Genomic DNA, 25,803 nt, shown 5'->3' with positions numbered 1-25,803 from the left:
GTCAGGAAGAGTCAAGGGGTCAGTGGGTGTCAAACACCAAGCCCTGACTAAGACAGCAGGCACATAGGAATTGCTCAACACATAGTAGCTGTTTGTACTTGTCCTATCAGCTCGGGCTGCTATAACAAATTGTCGCAGACTGGGAGGCTTAAACAGCATTTATTTCTCACAGTTCTGGGGCCCTGCAGGGTTGGGTTCTTGGTTTACAGACAGCCAACTCTCTGGCTTCTTCTTATAAGGGCACTAATCCCATTCGTGAGGGCTCCACCCTCATGACCTCATCACCTTCCAAAGGCCCCACCTCCTAACACCATCACACAGGGGACTAGGTTTCAACTTAACGGATTTGTGGGAGAGAACATAAATATTCAGCCCATAATGATACTCAGGACCCGAAGGCGTTCCTGCTCCCCCTTTGCTATTTCTAGCTGCAGGATGCTCTGTGCATCCTTCTGCTCCTCAGTCATTTCAGGACCCTCCTCCTGGCTCCCTCTCTTGGGCATTCTGAAGGCCAAGGCAGGCATGGGGTGGGGTGAGGAGAGGACGGCTGAACTCACCAGGCTGCAGACTCAGACGGGCAGCCTGGGAGCGGGCACGCTGGGTCAGAGCCAGTGGGTGTAAAGGAGGGGTCGCTGTGATGGCTGAGCCGGGGGTGGGGACGGGGGTGGGGGGGAGCTGCCGCAGCCACCTGCTCCCTCACGCATCCAGTTGTTCCCGCTGGGAATATGAAAAAGCCCCCAAATTTGCAATTTCTTTGAAAACAAAGAGAGCTAAGCGGGGAGGCTGTAGAGTTAGTGTGAGGAAAGGGGATTTGTTTCCTCCCTTCTCATCTACCCAACCTAACCAGTCTCACAGCTTTGCTGCTTCCACTGGGGCAGCTGGGAAGATGGGTATCAGCCAATGTACAGTAAAGGGTTAACCCAGCAGGTCTGGGTTGTCCACACGCTGCACATTCTGAGAAAGGACTGGCCTTGGCCTCTGGGAGGTAAACCTCTGACCTCTAAGCCTTGGGAATGTCCTGCCTGATTAGAGTGTCTAGTTTCCCTGGGGGTCTGGGCCATGCCAGTTGTTCCATACTAACAATGCGGTTGATGGCGGTCGTGCGGGGGAGCAGGTGTGGGTTGGGCCACATAGTATCAGCTCAGCCTCTGGAGGGGCTGGAGACTAAGGTCAACCACATGAGGGATCAGCCACATCTATGGGACCAACTCCCAGTAAAATCAGGGACACCAGGCTCGGGTGAGTTTCCCTGGTTGGCAATATCCTGTGCATATTGTCACATGTCACTGACATCAGAAGTAAACACTTTCCACTGGGAGAGGACAGCTGGTCTCTCCTGGACCCTGCCTCATGCACCTCTTCCCTTTACTGATTTTAGTCTAGATCCTTCTGCAGTAATAAACCACAGCCATGAGTATAGTGGCTTTTCTGAGTTCTGTGGGTTCTTGTGAACCCATGAACGCCACCCAAGCATTTGGCCTCTGCTTATCCCTGAAGTCTCTGTATGAGACTGAGGGGCTTGTGCCAGGATCTCTGTGTGAGGCAAGATGTGTGTTGCAATCCTCTGTGGGCCAAAGAGAACCCATCCGGTTAGATGATTGAGCCTGTGATTGGCTGAAGAGGTGAGCACTCCAGCCTCAAGCCTTCAAACAGACAACAGCCAGGGAAACTCAGGCGGATATCTGGTCTACCTCACAGGTTGCGGTGCAGGGTCAGTTTTCCCCCAGTTGCTCTGTCAGTGCCGATGGCATTGGGTGTGTGTTCAACCCTCCAGACTTCAGAAGGTGCACCCTCCGAGAACAGCAGTGGATTCCTCTAATAAGCAAAACCCCATTGGCTTTTTATTACTGTGGTCAAAGAAAATTTGCTCCTGAATAAGCAAGTGCTCCCTGACAGCTCTGTCGATGCAAGGCGTCCTATTTGAAAAGATATGAGAGGCAAGGGACAAGAAATGTGAGGCTCCTCCAAGGCAGGTGGGGCCTGGCAAGGGGTTGAGGTGACAACGAGAGGACTAATAATCTAAAGAAGAAGAGGGCTGGGTGTGAAGACGTTCATCTCAGCCTAGCCCTTTAAAACCAAAATGATGGAGTTCATTTGCATTTAGATCTCCTTGGCTCCGTCTTTCCATCTAAAGACAAATCCTCACAAAAGGCTGCTTAATTAGACCAAATTAGATTTCCGGTCAGCAGCTTGTCATTCATTACAAAATGCTGTTCTTTTTCCATTTTGGTAATTATGGGCTAGTCTATACCAGTTTGTAAGCATTCACTGCAGCCGTTGAGTATGACTAGCATTCCTGATTTTGTGCAGAGAAGAGGAAAATTATTCAGTTGCACCAAATGTGTCTATTTTATAAGTTGGATCAAGACCATCATCGCAGGAGTCTTTTACAATAGTGGGTGTTCTCACTCTTAATTCTTCAATGATGAATTGGAGGAGCAGCACAGAGCTTGTGAATTTCCAAGACTAAAAGCTAAGTACAAACAGACTTCACATGTAGCAATTACGCCATATAGTTAAAATCTTTACCTGAGTTGTGCAGCCCTATTCCATCTGAGAAGCCTACCATTAAGTCATTCATAGCACAGCCCCTCGTCCTGAGTGCTTAACAGGGCTCAGCTGTCTTTTGCACTGAACGTCTCTGGGGGAGCTCAGACCTTCTCTCCCATGGTTCATTCCCCCCTGCCAACCACGGAGCCTTGGTATTTCCCATTTTCAGTTGTATGTAGACAAGGGTGGGTGGGTATACGGGAGGGCCTTGGAGGACGGGGCTTGGTTTGGCTGATCCAAAGTCTTCATCATCCCATTCTCCAAATCCTTTCCATCCATTGTACACGGTGCAGCTCAGCATCTAGAGGATCTCCTACAAATCCGGGGAGGGGCCTCAAAGTGGCTGGCGGGTTGTACCAGAGAAGCCATGGATGGAGTTCCATCCCAGGGCAGCACAGTTGGCTTTGCTTTGGTCATTCTGGCTGAGTGCAGGTGGGTGGGTCACCAGGCTCAGAGGCTGCTGACGGAGGTGGCATAGGTAGCATCAACTCTCTCTGATAATAATTGCCGCCCAATCCTACCACAGATATTTCGTGAGGCCTATTATGCGTGGGACACTGAATGGTCTCTCCTCTCACCAGGCCTGTGAATTGGGTGGTGTTGACGGATGAGCTGACAAATGGGAGGGTTGACACTGACACCCAGACCAGGCCGACCATGACCCTAAAGCTTTCCCACTGTGCTGCTCTGCGTCCTTGAACCAAAGACTCGGATGACATGGATCCAACTGACATGGATCCAGACATGCTCCAGAAAAGGAATGGCAGAGCCGGAGGGGCCCAGAGATCAACTAGCTTTGCTCCCTCATTTTACAGACGGGAACACCGAGGCCAGAGAAGAGGAGAGGGAGCCTCCTCCAGGCTGCCCTCCTGGATTGGTCCTCCCCTTTAGCCTCCCATCTCCCAACCCTCCTGTTTGCTGCCCACCTGTCATAGTCACAAGGCAGGAAACCGCCAGTTCTGCTGCTCCCACTGAGTCCAGAAACTCCTACCTTCCTGTGGGCTCAGAGCAGACCAGGCTGGCCTTTTCCACTTTTTGCCCTCGTAGCTCAACTTCCTGGAGAGTTCAGCCCAAACAAGCAGATTTTTAGCCCATTTTGCATACCCCTTAATATTACACTGGCATCTGGCCATTGATAAGATACAGCCCCATGGTCATAAGACCCCCAAGCCACTGCTGACCTTTGAGATCTCAGACGCAGAGACTCTCTGGCCTGCTCTGAGCAACATCACCTGGATGCTCGAGCCCCTCTCTGGTCCCCCTCTCCCCCAGAGTTCCCCTGCCCTCCTCCCCTTCTGGATGGTGGCCCCGTCGCCCATAAGCCTCCGGACAGTGTCACAAGCCCTCTTCCCTCTTACACTCCTGTCCAAGGGCCACCAACAAAGCTTGTGGTTAATGCCTCCCATGGTCATGTCTTTTTCCTCCCGCCGCAGCTAGATTATCATCCACCTCTGAAAGATCCAAGGTACCAAGCACAGCGTACTTTGCCCCGTACGTGGCTGCCGCCACCCCTGCTATATAAAAGGAGCATTGCCTAAGGCCCGGCCTCACTGTCCTATAAAACGGCAACCCAGGGCTTCCCTGGTGGCGGAGTGGTTGAGAGTCCGCCTGCCGATGCAGGGGACACGGGTTCGTGCCCCGGTCCGGGAAGATCCCACGTGCCGTGGAGAGGCTAGGCCCGTGAGCCATGGCCACTGAGCCTGCGCGTCCGGAACCTGTGCTCTGCAACGGGAGAGGCCACAACAGTGAGAGGCCCGCATACCGCAAAAAAAAAAAAAAAAAAAAAAAAAAAACGGCAACCCAGAACCCACCAGGAGACAGCCCCGAGGCTGCAGAGGCAGGGGAGAGGTAGGACCCCGTTCTCCAGCTGCCCAGCTTTGTGCGGGAACCCATAGGCGTCCTTATCAACCGGCTTCACTTTAGGGCCCCTTCCTCCCCTCCTGCGATCTGCTGTGCTAACGGGTCAGCTGCCACTTTGTGTTAAACTCCTTCTCACTTATTACAATACCAGTTTTTTATTGACATGGAAATAAAACCTACAATCAATGAGATATTATGAAATATACATCAAAACAAAAGTCACTAGAGCTGGTGTTTTCATCTGTTCTCGGGAAGGAACAAGGGTTTATCGGGGTGAAAAAACACTGAACATTTTTCTTCCCTATTACATGATGCGATTTTCAATGAATCTATAAAGAAAATGAAAACATAAATAGAGTAACCAAACAGAATGAAACCTGCAGCTGTCAAAACTTAAAACAGTTCCATTTTCCTTTGATTTCTGTTTTAAGTTTTGAAAAGTACATAGATCATTCTCTGATTTTTCTCTTTCTTTTTCTTTCTTTCCTTTTTTTTTTTTTTTTTTTCTTTTTGGTAGGGAGCCTCTTTCTTAAATCTGATTCCTCTATGGCCCACTGGCTTTGAGCCTTGGCAGCTGAACTGACCAAATGACCAACTGAATACGCCATTTATTTCTTACACCATCAGCCCTACCTCGGTAGAGGGGACCTCTTATTCTTTTCCTTCTCCACGGTCTGGAAACGTACCCCTTTCCCTTGTCGGTGCCACATCAAAGTGGACTTAACGGCGTTTCTTCCTTTACTAAACTACTGGCACCCGGGAGAAGGAGGGCAAAGGAGGAGCCCTTCCCAGCTGGTGGGCACCTGCTGCGAGGGCACCTCACCTCGGTCATCTCTTCTAAATCTTGTCATTACACCCCGGGGTGGGGTTGGTTATCCCCATTTCACGACGGATGAGGAACTGAGACCCAGAGAGGTGAGGAAGGATCAGAGCCTGGCTTCCGTTCCCATCTGTCTACACCAGGTGGAGGCAGAGAGGACCTCTGAGACGGCCTACTTGAGTGATGTCATCGTTTTCTTAAAATCAAAGAACACTTTCTTCCAAAGAAGTCTGACATGGAGACCCCCATGAATAAACGGCGTCTCCCAGCGGCCGTCTGGCCGACTCAGGGTGCGGGCTCTGTGTTCCGGGAGGCTCTCCTTTGCGTCCACCTGAGGTTCTCTGAGCTCCACTCTGATCTCCTCACGGTCCCGGGGACAGGCGAGGCAGGGCCTGGGGAGGAGAGGAGGAGCCAGACATGAGCATCCAGGTCTGTGGACCCGCAGTGCGGTGCCCCGTCCCCCCTCCCCCCCTTCCCCCAACAGCGGGCTTCCCAGAGTGAGGCCACACCACCCAAAGGAGGGCCAGAATGTGAAGCGGAGTCCATCCGGTTTCACTGGTCCCCGGGTTTCAAACAAATATTCGTGCAGCTCTAAGACGCCTCTAAAAGACACGCCTGCACCAGCGTACGGACCATCAGAGCAACACGATCGGGGTGGGAGATGGTCCCGCAGCGCCCAGTCCACCTCCACCTGGTCTCATCTGCTTGAAGCTGAGCAACGTCTTCCAACCACGTTGTCCCACAGCGAGACAGCAGCCACTTCATTTGCATTTCTTTCCTCTCCCATCCCGAAGAGAGAGAGAGGAGTTTCCTAAATTGCCCAGATGGGAGGCATGGCATACCTTTCCTGTGGACGTGTTAATTTTTCTTTTTATTGAGGCAAAATTTACAAAAAATTAACTATTAAGCTTTTTTTTTTTTTTTTTTGCAGTATGCGGGCCTCTCACTGTTGTGGCTTCTCCCGTTGCGGAGCACAGGCTCCGGACGTGCAGGCTCAGCGACCATGACTCACGGGCCCAGCCACTCCGTGGCATGGGGGATCCTCCCGGACCGGGGCACGAACCCCTGTTCCCTGCATCGGCAGGCGGACTCTCAACCACTGCGCCACCAGGGAAGCCCCAGGAGCCATCAATCTTATAGCTAGTTCTCTGTTCACACAAATGGAGGCAGAGTCACTGATAATTCCCCCCAGTGGACAGGCTAATGACATCCACCACCTAGTATAACTGTTTCTCATTGAGAACTTTCCAGGCCCTCTGCTGAGAACGCCCCCTGCGTCACGAAATGCTCCAACCACCCTCCGAGCTGGGTACCCCCATTATACCTATTTTATAGGTGAGGAAACGGGGGCTCAGAGGCTCAGCCACTTGTTCAAGGCCACACAGAGTTGAGAAGCCAGAATTCCAACCTGGGCATTTGGCCCCAAACTTGTGTTTTTACGCATCAAACTGTAAAGTCCCAGTAAGCTGCCAAATGATTTCTGTTTGGAGCTGGAATGGGATGGGCCGTAGGCAGGCAGCAGCCAATCTGCAATTAGCCAATAAAGCTGCTAATTATGCCCGGCTCAGACTGTTAGGAAACTGAGTCTACCTTCTTTAAGCACGCCCCAGCTGTGCGTTCCCAGAGCTGGGGCTGGGGGCTGGGGGCTGAGATTAAACCCCACGCAGTGGGTAACCCACAAAACAGGCGAGTGACACTTAGCAAAGCATTACCCCGGTGATTTCTCTCCATCAGGGCGTTTAGCTTTATCCATTGTGTGTTCAGAAAATGGCCAGTCTTGCCCGTAACAGCTCCATTTACTGGGCGTCCACTCTGGTGCCGAGATCATCTTGTTTACTCATCTCAGCCACAGACCTAAGATGGCGTGCTGTTTCCCCCATCTTACAGATCGGGAACTTGGGGCACAGACAGGTTGAGTGACTGTTTCAAGATCACGCGGGTGTAATTGACAGAGCCCATGTGGATCCTGACGTCCCTGTTCGAGAGCCATACTTGTAAGAAGGAGTCCTTCCTCCTCACCCCCACAACAGTGGAGGTACCGTCTCTTTTAGGGGCTTCTGCTGTTACCCAGGAAGGAAGTTTCTGGGAGTTCATTTCCCAGGACAGTGAGCTACCCCTTGAGAGTGGCTTGGGTCTTCTGTTCATAATCAGGTGATCCCTAGCCACTTTTCACTGCTTTTTTAAAAGAAAAAAAAATTCAAATCATGGTGTTTGTTCCTTCCAACCTCTCATGTTTGCCTTTTTCGAAAGGCTGTGCGTTTCCCCTCATTCACCTAAACCTGCGGTTGAGTTACTGGCCCCCCGAGGCCGCGGGCTCAGAGCGAGGCATCCGCGCACTTTGCTGCTCGCTGCCTTCTCGGAGTGTAATCAAACATCAAGCTAAGTAGCAAATAAATCTCTCGATCTCATAAGCTGCACAGCGAGATCATGTAAATGCAAATGAAGGAGCGGGTTTCAAGCTGTCGAGGGGGAGGGGAGAGAACGCCGGGGCCCTGTCACCGTGAGTGCCTCACGCGGCAAGGGCCATACATCAGCTGCAGTAACGGTTCTGGCAGCACCGAGGGAGACAGGGCTGCCCCGGGGAGGACGGAAAAGCCAGGCAGGTGGCAAAACACAGGCAGCCCTGGGTCGTGGGGACCAGGCAGGGGCCGGCCGAGTGCTGTGCCGGGCAGGCGCAGTGGGTGTCTGGAGAGGTGTCTGCACTGCCTGGGGCTCCCCTTGTCCTGAGCTGGTGAGCTGCTCTAGTAATACCGACAATGGCAGCAGTAATAGAGGCCACTGGATACTGGGCTCCAATCCTTGGCCTGGGGAGGTTTTACAGGTGAGGAAAGGGAACCAGACAATTCAAGTGACTTGCCCAGGGTCACACAGGAAGTGGCGAGTGAGGTCTCAGCTCTGTGACATTAACCTGCTAGTTTCCCGTATCCTCCTGCTGGACCTGCGGCTCTCCCCTCCCCTCCCTTTCCTCCCCTGACCCAGCGGCAGCCAGCTCAAGCCCCCATTATAAACTTGATGACCTAGGAGAAGAACCTTAACTTTGACCCTTGGCAGGAGGATAGGAAATAGAAACTTTGGCTTTAACTCTGCCTTTTGACTTTTTAAATTAGAAAAGTAAAATCTCAGTACCCATCACCCCCGCCCCCCCCCAACCCTGCCCCTGCCCAAAGGCTGCACCTCTAAGGACACATCCTCACACAGTCACTTACGTTGTTATGTTTCCTTCCAGTATTTTTTCAATGAACTTTTTCTACATGGTTGTAACAATAGCGTATGTAAATTTTTGAATCCTGCTGATTTTTTTTTCACTTAACGTTATTTTATATGCCTTTGATCATATATGGATGTGGTCTTCTGGTGTGTGGTTTTTCAGTATCATTATGCGATGTTCAACTGCCACTCACACAATGCACATCGTTCAAAGAATCCGGCTTCTGAGACGACGCCGGAGTCCTTTGATGCATAATGCACCTTATTTCACATGATTGTTTATCTGACGTTCTCATTATGGAAATAAATAAATATCCTCTATGCTAATCATGATCACAATTTGCATTTATATTGTGCTTTTCATTCGAGGGTCTTAAGTTGTTTTATAATAATGAACTCCCCCTCCATGAGCGAGATGGGACATGTGTGCACGTGCGTGCATGGGCAGAGCTGTATACAGATATTTATTTAATAACTACCAGGCAATAACTGTGGGATTTCATGGAACTGCGCTTTAATAGGATGTGGGAAAGTGAGTGGAGGCTTCTCAACTGTCGAGCAAACATACGTTTAGTTTAGACTCTGGATGAGAGGGTTAACTGAGCTACACTCTTCTGGGGCTGCCAGGAGGTGGGAGTGCTTCCTTTATGGGGCTTAGTCCTCATACGTGAACACCTAAGATTGGTCTAGAGCCCAGGCATCAAGCTCCCAGACAGATCTAAAACCCATCTTGGAGATGACCACCAGCTCGCTTGTCCAGAGTGAGATCCAGTTCAGACTGTCCAAGAAACCAAGCCAGTTAATTTCACCCATCTTCGCCTCTTTGGTGGGAAATGGGAGCAAGTTAAGACTTTTTAAAAGTATATGAGGTGGGGGCTTCCCTGGAGGCGCAGTGGTTGAGAGTCCGCCTGCCGATGCAGGGGACACGGGTTCGTGCCCCGGTCCGGGAGGATCCCACATGCCGCGGAGCGGCTGGGCCCGTGAGCCATGGCCACTGAGCCTGCGCATCCGGACCCTGTGCTCCGCAACGGGAGAGACCGCAATAGTGAGAGGCCCGCGTACCGCAAGAAAAAAAAAAAAGTATATGAGGTGGGAAATCATTAGATTGGAGTTGCAAGGTTGGGTCACTTGTTTTGAAGTTGTCCCAGGAAAATGGGCTCTGGCGCGACTCTGGGGATAGGGGTCCTCCTTCCTGGGTCTCAGGTGACTTTAGTGGGAAACGCCCCTGGTACTTGCCTCTGGAAAGCCCCAGCGGTCCTGATGCTGGTGACGGGCTGCTCCAAGAGGACTTCTGGGCCAGGGGCTGCCTGCCCGGCCCAGTTCCCACTGCAGGTTTCCAAGCCTTGTTCCTCGATGTTGGATTGTGGAGGGAGCTGCCGTGCAGAGGAGCCCAGAGAATCCCAGGACCCCCTGGGACAGGGAGCGAGATGGTTTTAATTAGAGCTGAGAGACGGGAAATAAGGCAGCGAGGGATGACATCTTAATGAGGTTTAATGAAGCTGTCTGCTGATGGGGACAGCTGTCACCCAGAGCTGTATTCTAGCCAAGCCACTTTGTGACAGAGGAAACTCAGAAAAAGGCACAGTCTGAAAGCAGCTGAGAAGGGCGGGGTGGCCAGACTCAGAGCTGGGGTTTTTCTCCTGCATTGGCCTCTTGATTCTGACACCTCCACAACAAGGGATTCCAGTTAGTAGGCCAGATTTGAACAGCTTCCAATATTTCACAGTTCCCCTTTGTGCAAAGCTGAGGTATGCCTCTGAAAAGACCTTGAGGATCGTGCACGAGATGTCATAGAATTCAGCCATAAGAAACGAGAAATACAGGGAGGGCTTGCATTTGGGGGCTGAAAGGGTCCACCATCCCATCCCTTTCTGAGACTCAGTTTCCCCCTCTGTCTCGTGGTGACCACGTGGCCTCCGTTATAGAGATGTTGTGAGGGGCCACTGTAGGTGAGCCCAGACCTATGAGGTCAGAGGGCTGGGTTTAACGCCAGCTCTTCCATTTACTACCTGGGTGCCTTTGGGCAAGTGTGAACCTCTTTAAGTTTCAGTTTTCCCAACTGTCAAATGGGAAAACAGCCTCCCAGTGAGGTTGGCAGAGTTCGGGGTGAAGCATGAAAAGCTCTCAGGACACAGTAAGTGTTCAATAAAAGTGTTTGCTAAATGAGGTCATGGGGCATAACGTGAGCCTTGCACGTAGGAGGTGCCCAATTAATGTCCACTCTCTTCCTCGTTTCTTTCTTTACTTCTGTAGTAAAGAGAAGAAGGTGGTTCCCAGGGATCCCTGGGCAGGGAGGGCGCTCTCAGCCTTCATATGACCCCACAACTGTGCCATCTGCCCCAGGAACTTTGGACATTCCAGCTGAGAGCCATCGCTCATCCTATTCTGGGCTGGAGGGGCAGGCTACCTGGGGGACTCGGGTGGCCAATCAAAGCTGAGATTTGTAGTCACATCTCATCAGTTTCATAGCCAGTTTGCCTGCATCTAGAAGTTCAGGGTCAGAAGCTCCTCTGAGCACCTGTTTATCAGTCCTCAGCTGGTCCCCTGAGGTGCCCAGAGACCTGTAGTTTCCTCTGTCAGGCAGCTATTCTCTGTAGGCTTCTAGAAGGCCCCTCTGGACAAGCTGGGGAGGGAAGCCCAGGGTCGGTGCCAGCCCTCCCACCTCTGGCTGGATCCTCTTTGCTGCTTCCAGAGAGCCCCTGGGAGAACCCTCAGCACGCCTGGCTGTCCCACTGGAATCTTCTTCAGGGTGGCTCTCTCCCCAAAATGCCAATCCAAGATCTGGATCTTCTCTCCTTTCCAGCCCTGACCCAGGCATGACTCAGCTGTCCCATGTCCAGGTCCCTGAAATGATGGCTCTTCCCATAACGCACAGTCTGTACATCAAACAGCAGCCTGTCACTGGGGCTCTCCTGGGCAGAAGGCTGCTTATGTCCTCTGTGGGTGTGGAGGGCGCCGAGTGAACAAGTCAGATGCACCTGTCCTGCGTGAGCAAAATCCAGTCTGCAGAGCTAAGATCCGCGCACAGGACAAAACAATGGAGAGTCCCGGGCAGCTGCTGCTAAGTGCCAAGAGGCGGTGAAAACTGCGTGGAGTCAGATGTGGGTTCAAATCCACCCTTGGCCACTCATTAGCTGGGAGGCTTTGGCCAAACAAGCCCCTACAGTTGTCTGGACCTCCCTTTCCCACCCGAAAACCCGTGTAGTTTCCAGGGCTGCTTTACGCGTTAGTGGTACCCTGGGGGGCAGTGAAGCGCCCCCGTGGAGGCTGGCCCACGGTCGCCATGATTGTGGTGTTGCCGTGGTCAGTGGTGGTGGCACCAGGGCCCATCTCGTTGGGCAGCTGAGCTGGTAATGGGTGAATACACTGCTCCTCTAGGGCGTTCACGTGTTAACGCAGGGACTCTGAGACACACGGCCCGAACCTAAAGGATCAAACTGCCAAGCGTGGAATTTCAAGCACAACAGTAATATCAGGACCCCACCACTCTTGTGACATGTGGCCGCCTTGCAGACGGATGCGCTCTGAGGGAGGGCGGCGGGGGGCAGGACCGCAGGGTGTGAGGGGCACCCACATCAGGTCGGGAAACAGGACCAGTGACCCCGAAGACTCCTTGTGCTGCTTGCAGCCACCGTCCCCACCCCCATGGTACCCACCCTCCCAACTTCTGAAACCAGACGTCAGTCATGCTGTGTTTGAACTTCATTTGCATACAGCAGTGCCTGCCTCGTGTGTCCAGCTCCTTCTGTCTCACATTTGTGTGAGAGCCACCTGGGTGGTTGTGTAAAGCTGTTCTCTCGTTCCCGGTGCCATCGGGCAGTTCCTAACCTATTGTCATTTGGGGCCAGATGACTCTTTGTTGTTGGCAGTGGGGCCTGTCTTGCGCATTGTGGGATGTTTCCCAGCATCCCTGGCTTCCACCCACTGGAGGGAGGGTAGTACTGCCTCCTAGTTGTGACAACAAAAAACGTCTCCAGACACGAGCAAATTTCCTCGGGGGGGGGTGGGGGTGGGGCACAATTCCCCCAGTTGAGAACCACCGCTATAGAGTGTTCTATTGAATGAATATGTCACCATTTTTTTTTTTATCCACCTGGGATGGCCATTTGGGTAGTTTCCGGTGCTTGGCTATCACAAACTGAGCTGCTACGAGCATTCTCAGACATCTCTTTGGATGGACTTGGGCACTCATTTCTGTTGGGTGTCCAGGAGGGAATTATTGGGTCATCAGTAAGCATATGTTTAGCTTTCATAGATACTGCCAAACCGTTTTCTGCAGTGGTTGTACCAATTTACATTCCCACCAAGAGCTTGAGTGTTCCGGTTCGTGTCTTTACCAATATCATCGGGTTTTTTATTTTGTACTTCTCAGAGGTTGAGCACCTTGACATATGGGTCCTGGCCACTTGGACATCCCCTTAATAAAGTGCCTATTCAAGTCTTTTGCTCGTCTTTCTATAGGATCATCTGCGTTTTTCTTATTGATTTGTAGCAGCTCTTTATATATGATGAATAACAACCTTTTGTCAGATATGTGTATTGCAAATACCTTCTCTCATTCTATAGACTCACACATTTTTAGAGCTAGAGGCAGTCTGTGCTCCCCTATCAAACCCTCTGGTGGCCTTGGTTGTCATTACTTGTTCAATTTGTCCTTTTAGCAAGATAAGGAATTTCATAAGGGCAGGGGGCAGTATGTGTCTGCTTTGTTCACCTTAGAACTCCTGGCACGGAGCTTAGTGCAGAGGAGATACAAAATACATATTTGTGCAGTGAACGAATGAGCAACTTTCCCATTGGGATGACCTTTGCAGCCCAAGGCTTCAGTATTTCTGGCTGTCGTTGCTTCCTAGGCAACCCTCACTAAAAACTGTGGAGATTGAGGCACCCGCCTACTTCCGTGCCTCCTTCACTGCCAGGCCCTGCCCAGTGGCAGCCGCTGAGTCTGTCTGTCGTTCCTCTGCCAGCTGGACTCCTGCCCACCTGCACCTGCCAGAGGGAGGTGGGGCCTGTCCCGGAGAAGTCACATTTTAATTAACTTCCCTTGCTGTCACCTCACCGGAGAGGCCAGATCATTTTCATAAACAAATGAGGAGCCAGGGCTTTGTCTGCAGCTCAGAGTGAATCACACGGAAGGAAATCCAAACAAACCACCCAGCCAGGGCCCCCACCTGAAACTCAGAACTCTCAGCTCTCGAGGGAGGTAAAGGCCTGGGATTTGAGATGAGAAGGAAGAGGGAGAAAAGGATGAGGCCATGTGTAGGAAAGAACTGCCAGAGTCTCCAAGGCGGCAGTTCCTTCATTCATTCACTCATTCAGCCCCTGTTTACCAGCATCTGTTCTCTGCTGATCTCTTTGAAAAAGAGGGGTGAGAATAAAAGCTATGTGGCAGGTGGGGAATCTCTGTACCGTCTGCTCAATTTTGCAGTGAACTTTACATTGCTCTAAAAATAGAGTCTATTTTATTTATTTATTTATTTATTTATTTATTTATTTATTTATATTTTTGGCTGTGTTGGGTCTTCGTTTCTATGCGAGGGCTTTCTCTAGTTGCGGCGAGTGGGGGCCACTCCTCATTGCGGTGCGTGGGCCTCTCACTGTCGTGGCCTCTCTTGTTGAGGAGCACAGGCTCCAGACACGCAGGCTCAGCAGTTGTGGCTCACGGGCCCAGTTGCTCCGTGGCATGTGGGATCTTCCCAGACCAGGGCTCGAACCCATGTCCCCTGCATCGGCAGGCAGACTCTCAACCACTGCGCCACCAGGGAAGCCCTAAAGTCTATTTTAAAAATAATTAACCTTATGGGCTTCCCTGGTGGCACAGTGGTTGAGAATCCGCCTGCCAATGCAGTGGACACGGGTTCGAGCCCTGGTCCGGGAAGATCCCACATGCCACGGAGCAGCTAAACCCGTGCGCCACAACTACTGAGCCTGCTTTCTAGAGCCCGCGAGCCACAGCTACTGAAGCCTGTGCGCCTAGAGCCCGTGTCCGCAACAAGAGAAGCCACCGCGATGAGAAGCTCGCACACCACAACGAAGAGTAGCCCCTGCTCGCTGCAACCAGAGAAAGTCCGCACACAGCAACAAAGACCCAATGCAGCCAAAAATAAAAATAAAAATAAATAAAATAAACAAAGTTATTAAAAATAATAATAATAATTAACCTTAAAAGGAAGGAAGGAAGGAAGGGAAAAAGGAAGAAAGGAAGAAGGAAAGAAAGACTTAGCAGACAGTCTACCGAGGGAGACAGACATTAAACTGATCATCACACAATTAATGACTTAATTACACTACTTTGTAATCTTTAATGGCTTTACTGAGATATAATTCACATGCTATACAATTCACCCATTTAAAGTATATGATCCAATGGCTTTCAGCATATACACAGGATTGTGCAACCAGCACCACAATCAACTTTAGAACATTTTCATTACCCCCCCAGAGAAGCCTTATACCCCTTAACCACCACCCCTCAATCATTCCATTCCCCTCTCCATCTCAGCCACGGGCAACCACTAATCCATTTTCTGTTTCTATGGATTTGCCTATTCGGGACATTTCTTGTAAATGAAATCATACACTATGTAGTCCTTTGTGACTGGCCTCTTCACTGAGCACCATTTTGTAACGGCCAGTCCATGCTGAAGCAGGTTCTACTGTGTAATTTTGAAAGTGCCCTAAAGGTGGAGCTCAGGGCCCTATGGTGCCATAGACAAGGAAGTTTGCCTGCACTGAGGGCAACCTGGGAGGGCTTCCCAAAGGACGTGGTTCTTAATCTCAGGCATTTATAGAACACCTGTTATGTGCCACCAGGAAAAAGAAGTCAATAGAAGCCATTAGAAGGCTGTGTAGGATATTATATTCCAGGCAGGCTGGCCCAGCATGTGCATTCCTGGAAACTGAGAAGGTCATTTCAGTTCTAAGCCCCAAATGAATAGAATGGATAGTAAGTGTTACCAGACTCAGATGAGGGAGAGGCCACCGTGAGCCCGAGGGGTCCAGAGAGCTTGAAGAATAAGAACCAGAAAGGGGAGGGCAGGCCAGGAGCAAAAGAGGCTGGGACTCCGGCAGACCCTTCAGGGGTGGGGAGTGGTCTATTGTGCCTAAATCTCAGGACCACGTGGAGTATCCAGGAAGGCAAAGCTGCAGAGGTGGATGGGGTTGGAGGGTGCAGGGCCCAGACTGCCAGCCCAAGGGAGGGGTTTCCTCCAAGACAGCGATGAACCATTATGGGTGGTCCCACATCATCCACCTCTATGCGCCCAGGTCTCTGGGAGCCAGAGAAAAGAGGAGAGAGATTGATGGGAAAAGGAGAAAGGGTGAGCCCGGAGCCACCAGACTCTCTGGGCGGGCTTTGGTGAGGCCAGAGCCAGGAATGTCCTGGGAGATGTAACACCCTGCAACTGGGAGCCCACTGCCTGGGGCCCGTGGGGGTGGGAGGAGCAGCTGCACCCACCCAGCTCAGTAAGGTCCATGGTCCCCAGGGGCCTGATGGCACCAGGAGCGTCACACAGCTGCTTGGTATGTCTTTAGCAGGTGGATTTGAATGCGGGCTGGAGACACAGCCTGGGTTCAGATCTCAGCTCTGCCACTTCTTGTCCTGTGTGGCCTCGTGCAACCTGTCTTGACCTCTCTGTGCCTCAGCTTTCCCATCTGAGACATGGGGACAGTGATGGGCTGCCTCACAGGGCAGCTGTGAGGACTAAGTAAGAGAGGCATATGAAGAAGCCAGTGTTGTGTCTGGAACACAGACCTCAGCAGGTGTCCATTGATGAACAGCAATGATCTAAGCACCGTACAGGCCAGGACCTCTGAGCTCAGGGAGCTGCTAGTCTAAAGAGAGGCAGTGCAGCATCATGCTTAAGAGCTTCACCCCGAAGCCAAACACAACCGCATTTGACCTCCAGCCCCACCCTTTAGGAGCCGTGGATCGTGACCCCGCCACTCTGGGTCTCAGCTTCCCCACCTGTACAATGGGGGAAATGATAATAGAGCAATTTCATCCCTACAAACCCCTTCTGGAGGGTTAAGGAGTTGACCAGAGACCCAAAGAGTGAGAATGGCGGTCCAGCCGCCAGGAGGGTGACAGTGGGCCTTGTCACCGTATCCCCACCCTCAGGTGACATCCAAGGAGGCGGCTCCAGTGACGATGATCTGAGCCACCCCCAGTAGGAATGAAGGGTTAGGCGGCCCCAGGTGAGTCCCCGTGAACCAGGTCTTTCCGTCCATCTGCAAGATACATCATTTCCAGCTCTAGGTTGCCAGATCTGGGCTGGACCCCGAATACGGCTGCTTAGTGCGGGGACCGCGCCGCCCCTCTCTCCTGCTGCACACATGCACCTCCTCCCTCGAGGCCTCGGTCCAGACCGCCCCCCGCCACGAGGGTCCTCCTGACTATGCTTCCCTCACCCGCCCCTAAGCAGTGGCAGAGCAGGCAGGCTTCCCCAAGGTGTGTCTCAACGGCCAACAGCAGTTAGCGCTCATCTCAGGGAGGGCTCGTGTTCCACACCCTAGGAGCCCTGAGGTCGCCCACAGGGCCTGGGGTAAAGCAAGCACCCGATGACTCCCTGTCACTGAATTTAGTGTAATACTGTTGGTCTGAGGTTCCACTCCTCACCTTTGCTCTCTGTCCTTCCCCCAACAGGCTGAACTTGGGAAGCCCCGGGAAAGAAGCTGCAGTCTGCCTGGAATTAATTTTAATTATGGACTCTACCTCCGGGGGCAGGATGGAGGGGTCCCTGAAGGTGAGCAAGCTTCCTTTGGAGCCCAGAGGGACTTGAACTCTCTACCTAGGCTACTTCCTCCAGGAAAAGAGTCAAGGGGCCTGCCCTGCAGCACGATTCTGGCGGAAACCACACTTTGCTTAGCCGAGAAGGACAGGACCACGAAGGGTCCGGGTCTAAGGTGTCAGGGAAATAGCAAGGGCCCCAGACAGTGTGGAACCTTGTCCCCAGGCGAGACTGTCTGTGCTCTGTGCCTTTTGAGCTGCAAGCATAGACAGGCTCGTGACCAACCCTCTGATCTCCCAAACGAGGTCAAGGTCAGGCAAACCCAGCTCCATGAAGGATGCTCAGGCACCGTCTAGAATCTCTGGGAATCCTGACCCCACCCTTTCAGGGGGCCAAGCAGGGCTGCCACCCAACGGGCTGCAGGTTAATGAGAAGGTATTCGTGCCCCAATTTCTTCTCCGTCAGATGCCACAGATTGCTTTACTTCCCAGACTGATCTCCATGCCATGGCTTTGTCTCTCCCTGCCCTCAGCCATTGGACACTGGAATGTATTTAAACAGCAGCCTACCTGCCCCCATGAGCTGAGCCGGGATTATATCGCCATGAACCGTGGGGCAGTAAAAGCTGGCCTGGTAACTGCCCGGGAGAATTTCCATTACCGTCAGCTCAATGACATCCGCATCAGTGACCAGGATGACCGGCGCCTCAAGAAGGAACCGCCCTCTCTCCCTCCAAATATGACGTACGGGATCCGGTCACGGTAAGATGGCTGGCACCCGTGCCAGATGGCTGGCACCCGTGATGGTGAGGGGGGTGCTCAGTGGTGACTGAATTAGGGAACAATGTGGGAGCATGACTCTGGACTCCAGGGAAGGGCGAGTGATCCAGGCCTGGCCAATCAGCGTATCTCACAAACCACGGCCAAAGTGATTGGTTCAGAGGCAGACATGTGACCCATGTCCCAACTCTGGAATGCATGACATTCTATAAAAGTAGAATGTGGTTGCATGTAATCAAGTCTCAACTCAAACGACTTTGATTTTTTTTAAGGGGAATTTATTGGCTCACGTGATTGAAAAGGTAGAGGCATAGCTGGATCTAGGCAATCAGGCAATGTCACCAGCATTGGGTATGTCTCTCCATGACTTGGCTGTGCTTCCCAGTTTTGGTTCCATTCTCCGACAGGCTTCTTCCTCATGTGGCAAAATGGCCAGAATCAGTTCCATTCTTACATCCTATTCTTTTAGTGACCCCAGTGGGTGTGGTGTAGGAACTACAAAAGCCTTGAGATTAAGATTCTTTGGTCCAACTTCAGTATCATGCTTATCCCTGAACCAACCAAAGGAGTGAGTAGAAATTGTGACCTACACTGATTGGCCAGGCCTGGGTTACACTTTTGCCTCTGCACCAATTACTGAGGCCGGGGGATTCTGGTGCTCTGATTGGCCAGGCCTGATCCCTTGCCCCTCCTTGGAGGGGGCGTGGTTGGAATCAGTCCCCATGATCTACAGGGGCTGACGGTGGAAAAGATGCAAGAATAGACGTTCTGATCCAGAAGGAGAAGAATAAAACACGATAGCAGAGGCAAAACCAGCAAATGTCCAGTACAACGGGGCTTCCCAACCCATATTATGTCACAACACAAGCATTACAAAAACCGATATTTGTACATTGCATTGTACAAATAAATAGCAGTGCTCTCAGCCAGCAGTGAATGGCCTGGGGCCTCCACTTGCCCCAAGTCCCATCTGTGACACCTGAGACGAAGCCTGTATCTTTGTCCATCTGTGTGGCACTGCCCTGCTCTGCCCACATGCAAGGCCATAGGTCTATCTCCAGTCCTTTCCCACCACAACCCACTGTTGCGGGATGGGTGCCTTCCTTTGGCTGTGCTACTCAGCTTTTTGGGGGGAGGTGGGGCTTCCTTTATTTCGTATTTTATTTTTTCTAATCATTTTTTACTGTGGTTAAATATACATAAGATTGGGCTTCCCTGGTGACGCAGTGGTTGAGAGTCCGCCTGCCGATGCAGGGGACACGGGTTCGTGCCCCGGTCCGGGAAGATCCCACATGCCGTGGAGTGGCTGGGCCCATGAGCCGTGGCCGCTGAGCCTGCATGTCCGGAGCCTGTGCTCCGCAATGGGAGATGCCACAGCAGTGAGAGGCCCGCGTACCGCAAAAAAAAAAAAAAAAAAAAAAAATATATATATATATATATATATATATATATATATATATACACACACACACACACACACACATAAGAGTTACCAGTTTTAGGTGTACAGTTCAAGGGCATTAACTACATTCAGATTGCGGCACAACTGTCACCACCATCCATCGCTAGAACTTTTTCTTCATCCTAAACTGAAACCGTGTACCCATTAAACAGTAACCCTCTATTTCGCACCCGCTCAGCTCTTGGTAACCACCCTCTACTTTCTTTCTGTATTAATTCGACTACTCTAGGGACCTCTTATAAGTGGAATTATACAATATTTGTCCTTTTATATCTGGCTTATTTCACTTAGCATAATGTACTCAAGATACATCCATGTTGTCCTGATAGTATGGATCAGAATTCCCTTCTTTTTAAGGCTGAATAATAGTCCATGGTGTGTATATATCACATTTTGTTTATCTATTCATCCCTTGATGGACACTTGGATTATTTCCACTTTTTGGCTATTGTAAATAGTGCTGCTATGAACATGGGTGTACACTATCTGCCTGAGTCCCTGCTTTCAATTCTTTTGGGTATATACCCACAAGGGTAATTGCTGGATTGCATGGCAATTCTATGTTTATTTTTTTGAGGAACTGCCACGGTGTTTCCCACAGTGTATGCCACCATACCTGTGTATGCTTTTCCCTCTGCCTTTCTCAGCATCCTACCTGGTAAAATCTACTTGCTCATCAAAGCTCAGCTCAGCATCCTCTCTTTGGTAAGCTTTCCCACCTCCCTGGCCTCAAACTCTATGCACATCTCTCTCACCAGGAAGGCTGTTTGTTCATTGCTGTTCATCAGCCCTCAAAACCTGAAAGGTGGCATTAGAGACACATTGGAAAGTCACTTCTGGGCCAGATTAACTAATCATCTGTATACTGTCCTTCTCCCACCTTTGAAATAATGCCCAAGTTGATCCCTCAAGGCAAGGCAAGTTTCTCCAGGACTGCTGGAGTGCAGAGGGACAGAGTCCCAGCTGTGTGATCACTAGACTGGTCCATACTGGTCACCAGTATCTTGAAGACAGCATGGTGTCCAGGAGGAGTCGCCCGGGCTTTTAGTCCCACCTTTGTTCCCAACTCTCTTTCCCTCCAGGGCTTCTGTTTCCTCATCTGTAAATAGGGTATTACGGCAGTCACTGGCATTCTGGGATTCTCAGGGCATGTTCTGTCTCTACGTCAAGTTCATTTCATTGTCACTAAAACCCTGTGCAGCCCAATGTTCATAGCAGCACTGTCTACAATAACCAAGAAATGGAATCAACCTAATTGTCCATGGACAGACGAATGGATAAAGAAGATGTGGTACATATATACAATGGAATATTACTTAGCCATAAAAAGGAACAAAATTTGGTCATTTGTAGAGATGTGGATGGATCTAGAGACTGTCATACAGAGTGAAGTAAGTCAGAAAGAGAAAAACAAATATCGTATATTAATGCATATATGTGGAATCTAGAAATATGGTACAGATGAACTGGTTTGCAAGGCAGAAATAGAGACACAGATTTAGAGAACAAATGTATGGACACCAAGGGGGGAAAGTGGGGTTTGGGGGGTGGGATGAATTAGGAGATTGGGATTGACATGTATACACTAATATGTATAAAACAGATAACTAATAAGATAACTAATAGATAACTAATAAGAACGTGCTGTATAAATAAATAAAATAAAATTCACAAATAAGAAAGAAATTCAGAAAATAAAAAGATGTATATGTATACAAAGGAATACAGTACTACTCAGCCATCAAAAAGAATGAAATAATGCAAATGCAGCGACATGCATGAACCTAGAGATGATCATACAAAGTGAAGCAAGTCAGACAGAGAAAGACAAATATCATATGATATCACTTATATGCAGAATCTAAAATGGGATACAAATGAACTTATTTATAAGACAGAAACAGACTCTCAGACATAGAAAACAAATTTATGGTTACCAAAGGGGAAAGGGGGTAGAGGAGGGATAAATTAGGAGTTTGGGATTAGCAGATACAAACTACTATATATAAAATAGATAAACAACAAGGTCCTACTGTATACAGGGAACTATATTCAATATCCTATAATAAACCATAATGGAAAAGAATACGAAAAAGAATATACATATGTATATATGTACAACTGAATCACTTTGCCATGAACCAGAAACTAACACAACATTGTAAATCAACTATACTTCAATAAAAAAATTAAAGAGATTTTTTTTAATTTAAAAAAAAACCTGTGCAGCAAGTAGGCAGGGTTCCTTATCCAGCTGAGTCATGGAGAGATTACTTGACCTCCACAAGTTCACACACCTTTTTCACAGCACAGCTTGGCCTGGATTCTTAATCTAGTGTACTTAGATTTTAAAATATGAGATATTAGAACACATAGCACATTAGCAATCACTTGGTTTGAAGCCCCTCTTTAAAACAGGAAAATAGAAGTTCAGAGAGGCAAAGAGATTTTCACAAGGTCACACAGCAAGTTGTGACCAGACAAAAGCCAGATCTCAAACTAGGCTGGTGGACTCCCTGTCCCGTGCTCTTTCTTCCATATCTCACCTCCTTGGGGCTTGAGGTACAGCGTGATCCCCCAGAGTTTCTGGTCCTGGGGCTGCATTATTCTACATACAATGGAAAAGCTTAAGTCAGCTGGGCTCAGAAAGGACATCCATTATCATCTAGCTTTCAATATAAAATCTTAAATTGCGGGCTTCCCTTGTGGCACAGTGGTTAAGAATCCGCCTGCCAATGCAGGGGGCACGGGTTCGATCCCTGGTCTGGGAAGATCCCACATGCCATGGAGCAACTAAGCCCGTGAGCCACAACTACTGAAGCCTGCGTGCCTAGAGCCTATGCTCTGCAACAAGAGAAGCCACTGCAATGAGAAGCCCGCGCACCACAATGAAGGGTGGACCCCTCTCTCGACAACTAGAGAAAGCCCCTGCACAGCAACGAAGACCCAACACAGCCTAAAATAAATAAATAAATAATTAATTTAAAAATATATAATAAAAAAAATTAAATTCCAGGGGCTTCCCTGGTGGCGCAGTGGTTGAGAGTCCGCCTGCCGATGCAGGGGACACGGATTCGTGCCCCGGTCCAGGAGGATCCCACATGCCGCGGAGCAGCTGGGCCCGTGGGCCCTGGCCGCTGAGCCTGCGCGTCCGGAGCTTGTGCTCCGCAATGGGAGAGGCCACAACAGTGAGAGGCCCGCGTACCACAAAAAAAAAAATAATAAAAAATAAAATAAAATAAAATAAAATTCTTGAGGTCTGAATGAGCATGTGTCAATATACAGATCATGGAGGTTTAAAAAGAAAAAAAACTCTAAAAAAAAAAAATCTTCAATTGCTATAAAACCGGGTGGCTGCAATTTTCAGGGAAAGGATGTGATGAAGTGCCTGCTATATCTTCTGTGATGGTAAATGGGCTTTGCATATGCAAATTGAATGGATTTTAAAATGGTATTTAATGACAATTTTCGTAGCAGACGTTAACATTAATTGCACAAAAATGAAAATGCTGCATTAGGTTGCTGTTAGCAGCAAATATCGTGGCCATAAAGCTTTATCTTTATCAACAGCAGCTCTTTCTGATGTGACAGGGCAGCTAAGCAAATTGCAAGCAAAAGGGCTTTTATGGAACAAAAATATCCCCCAAAGCAGGCCCAAATCAGCATCAATTTCGCTTTATTTCTTCATAAATGGAGGTTAAATGGCTGCTGGAAAAGCTTTTACTGAAATGCCCAACCTGCCGCAGAGCCCCTCTACCTTACAACATCAATGCAAGGAACAGTTAAAATATCATCGCCCCCCCCCCCCCACTCCGTAATGGGTCTATTACTTTAAAGTTATGGGACCAAGGCCCATTCTCTAATGATCACCTTTTACAAGCCTCGATTGTATTTATTTCCTTACTTTAAAAGCATGTTAAAAACCAAACCCGATTACACTTGACTACCCGAGGACTTGTTGGGGTGATTTGGTCCAATAACTAAAGAAGCCAAGAAACAAATGACTACCATTTACTCACAACTACAGAAGATACGTTAAAAAATAAAGTTCCACTTCAGACTAAATACACGAGAAGCTTACTCTAAGCTAGGGATGCTGAGTGAGGGGCTGTAACTGCTGTATGAGAGAACATTCTGGCTACAGCTCTTCCCCCGGCCCCCCACCATCAAATCCCCTTGCCCTTTATATATTTTACGATGGACAAAATAGCTAGATGTGAGGGGCAGTGCACGCCTCCATCCGCTTGCCCATGCAAGCCCTCAACGCCAGGTAGGGTCAAAACCTGAATTTGGGATTATTCAGTTACTTCCTTTCCAGTTGGCTGATTTGCTTTCCAATCCACAGCAATTTGTTACAGATTGTCACTAAATCAGAAAGGTACATTTCGATCCACGAGCCTCTGGCTAAAAGGAAGTGGACACCTAAGCAATTATCTGGAAAAGGATGCCCGTGTAGACATGTGATCACAAGTAAGGGCTGAGGCCAACTCAACCCACAGAGATGTTTATTTGGCTCAGGCAGTAATTAAAAAAATCAAAAGTTTGAATGAGTTGCCACATTAAAAAAAAAATCAGGAGATCTCATATAAAACCCCAGATTTCCTGCTTCTCTTAAAAAGTCAGAAGCCCAGGCAACCTGGGTCTGCACTCCTGCCTGGCACCAGAGGGTGGGGCTGAGCAGCGTCCGCTTTGGACAGATTCCACGCGTGCCCTTCTGTCTATCCCAGTCTCCACCCAGCCTGGCTTCTCTCATTCTCTTGACCTGTCTGGTCCCAGTAGGCACTGAGTGTGCACTGCTGGTGTAGACTGGTCATCCTGACCCTTCAGCTACCTGTCGCCTCTTTTCTTGTCCTCTGATGGTGGTAGGGCCCACCACTAACAGAAGCTGCTGTGAATTGAACTTACACGTGGCAGGCATTTGCACATATAATGGCTAATGAATCCTATGAGGCAGGTGTCATTCTGCTCACTTCACAGGCCAGGAAAGGGAGGGTGCATGCATTCCCCGAGGCTGCACGATGGCAGGGCCTGGATTTGTACCCTGGCTAGCTGGCCGGCTTTGAAGACCGAACCCCTAGGATCAGGTAGCTGGAAAGAGCTGGCACATTCTCGCTCTGCCGTTTCACTGTCAAATCTCAGAATCCAAGTCAGGGAGGAATTTTAAATTCTCATTACCAACGAGTAAGACCATAACACAGATCTCAAAGCGTGCCGTGACCCCCGGTCCATAAACAGATATGTCTGGGGGCCAGAAATGTAACGACTGAAGAGGGTTTAATTATTGATGCATTTTAATAAGTGTTTGCAAATGTTCACATGCCCTCGGCACACCTTAATTGTTACTGCTCCTAATTGGTCCAACATTGTCGAAGATGATGAGACAGGGATGGCGGGGGACGGGGGAGCTGGGCAGTAGCTGGTGCTCCTGGCAGATTCTGGGTGTCCAGGGCTCTACCTCCACGCTGCCTGGGAGCATCATGCCACAAGCAGGGCAAGGATACTAGTAGGGGGATTCATCATTCAGTCAATGAGCAAACAGCTCCCTGCATGTCAGTATTTGACATGGGCCAGATGGACGATGAGTAGACCCCGTTTGAACTAATAACGGCAACTATTATTATTGTTATTATTACGTGTCAGACATTGTGCCAAGCACCTCAGAAGCATCCTCTGCTTAAATAACTGAACAGTTCAGTGAGTACAACGCTTACGTCCCCATCTTACAGAAGACGAGACAGAGGGTCAGGGAGGGGGCGTCATTTGCCCCTGGCTGCTCTATAGTGGGATGGGGACTAGTCTGGCCCAACCACCTGTGATGGTGACCTTGGCCTGAGCTGCCTTCCTAACAAACACAAGGATGGAGGTGACACAGGTAGAGATGCAACCCAAATTTTTCCTGCACTAGATGGAGGCTGAGACAGGACATATATGGTGAAGGCCATCCTGTCTGGATTTTTCTTAAAGCTTTAAACTTAACCTGGACGCATCAAAAGAGCCCAATGAACTTCCCTTTTGATACGTCACTTCCCTTCACCTTCACCTACCTCCCGATAAACAAGCTCTTTGATGGGGCTTCCGGAACTTTCACTACACTGGATGCTCCAGGCCTGCTTCGCTTCAACCCCAGTACCCCTGGTGCCGACCATAGTGCCTTTGCTGAAAGAGGCCTCAGTAAATATCCGCTGCATGAATGCATGAGCAATTGGCCACGCTGAAGTCTGAATATGAAGCCAGTAGCAACTCGGGTAGAACACTTAACTCATCCACCAATTAGTCTAGTCCAGACCCCCTCCAATCCTGGTACTGAAAGCGTTCAGACCACGGGAAAAAAAGAAACACAAGAAAGCTAGGGAACGCTGCCAGCCCACCCTCCCTGCTGCTGCTCGCCCAGCTATC

The 25,803-nt window shown here is 49.8% G+C and overlaps 1 protein-coding gene across 1 annotated transcript in view; it reads left to right on the top strand.

The window, feature by feature from the left end:
• Positions 1-25,803, top strand: part of CFAP77 (cilia and flagella associated protein 77) — a 131,914-nt gene that overhangs the window by 59,141 nt on the left and 46,970 nt on the right. Inside the window, exons 2-3 of the mRNA XM_060102576.1 lie at positions 17,082-17,181; positions 17,699-17,927. Coding sequence (XP_059958559.1) covers positions 17,082-17,181; positions 17,699-17,927 — 329 coding nt within the window. The remainder of the gene's footprint in view (positions 1-17,081; positions 17,182-17,698; positions 17,928-25,803) is intronic.

Source organism: Mesoplodon densirostris, chromosome 6, assembly GCF_025265405.1.
Source record: "Mesoplodon densirostris isolate mMesDen1 chromosome 6, mMesDen1 primary haplotype, whole genome shotgun sequence".
Classification (NCBI taxonomy): domain Eukaryota; kingdom Metazoa; phylum Chordata; class Mammalia; order Artiodactyla; family Ziphiidae; genus Mesoplodon; species Mesoplodon densirostris.
Note: the sequence above shows the minus strand (reverse complement) of the source record. Positions and strands in the feature narration are given on the sequence as shown.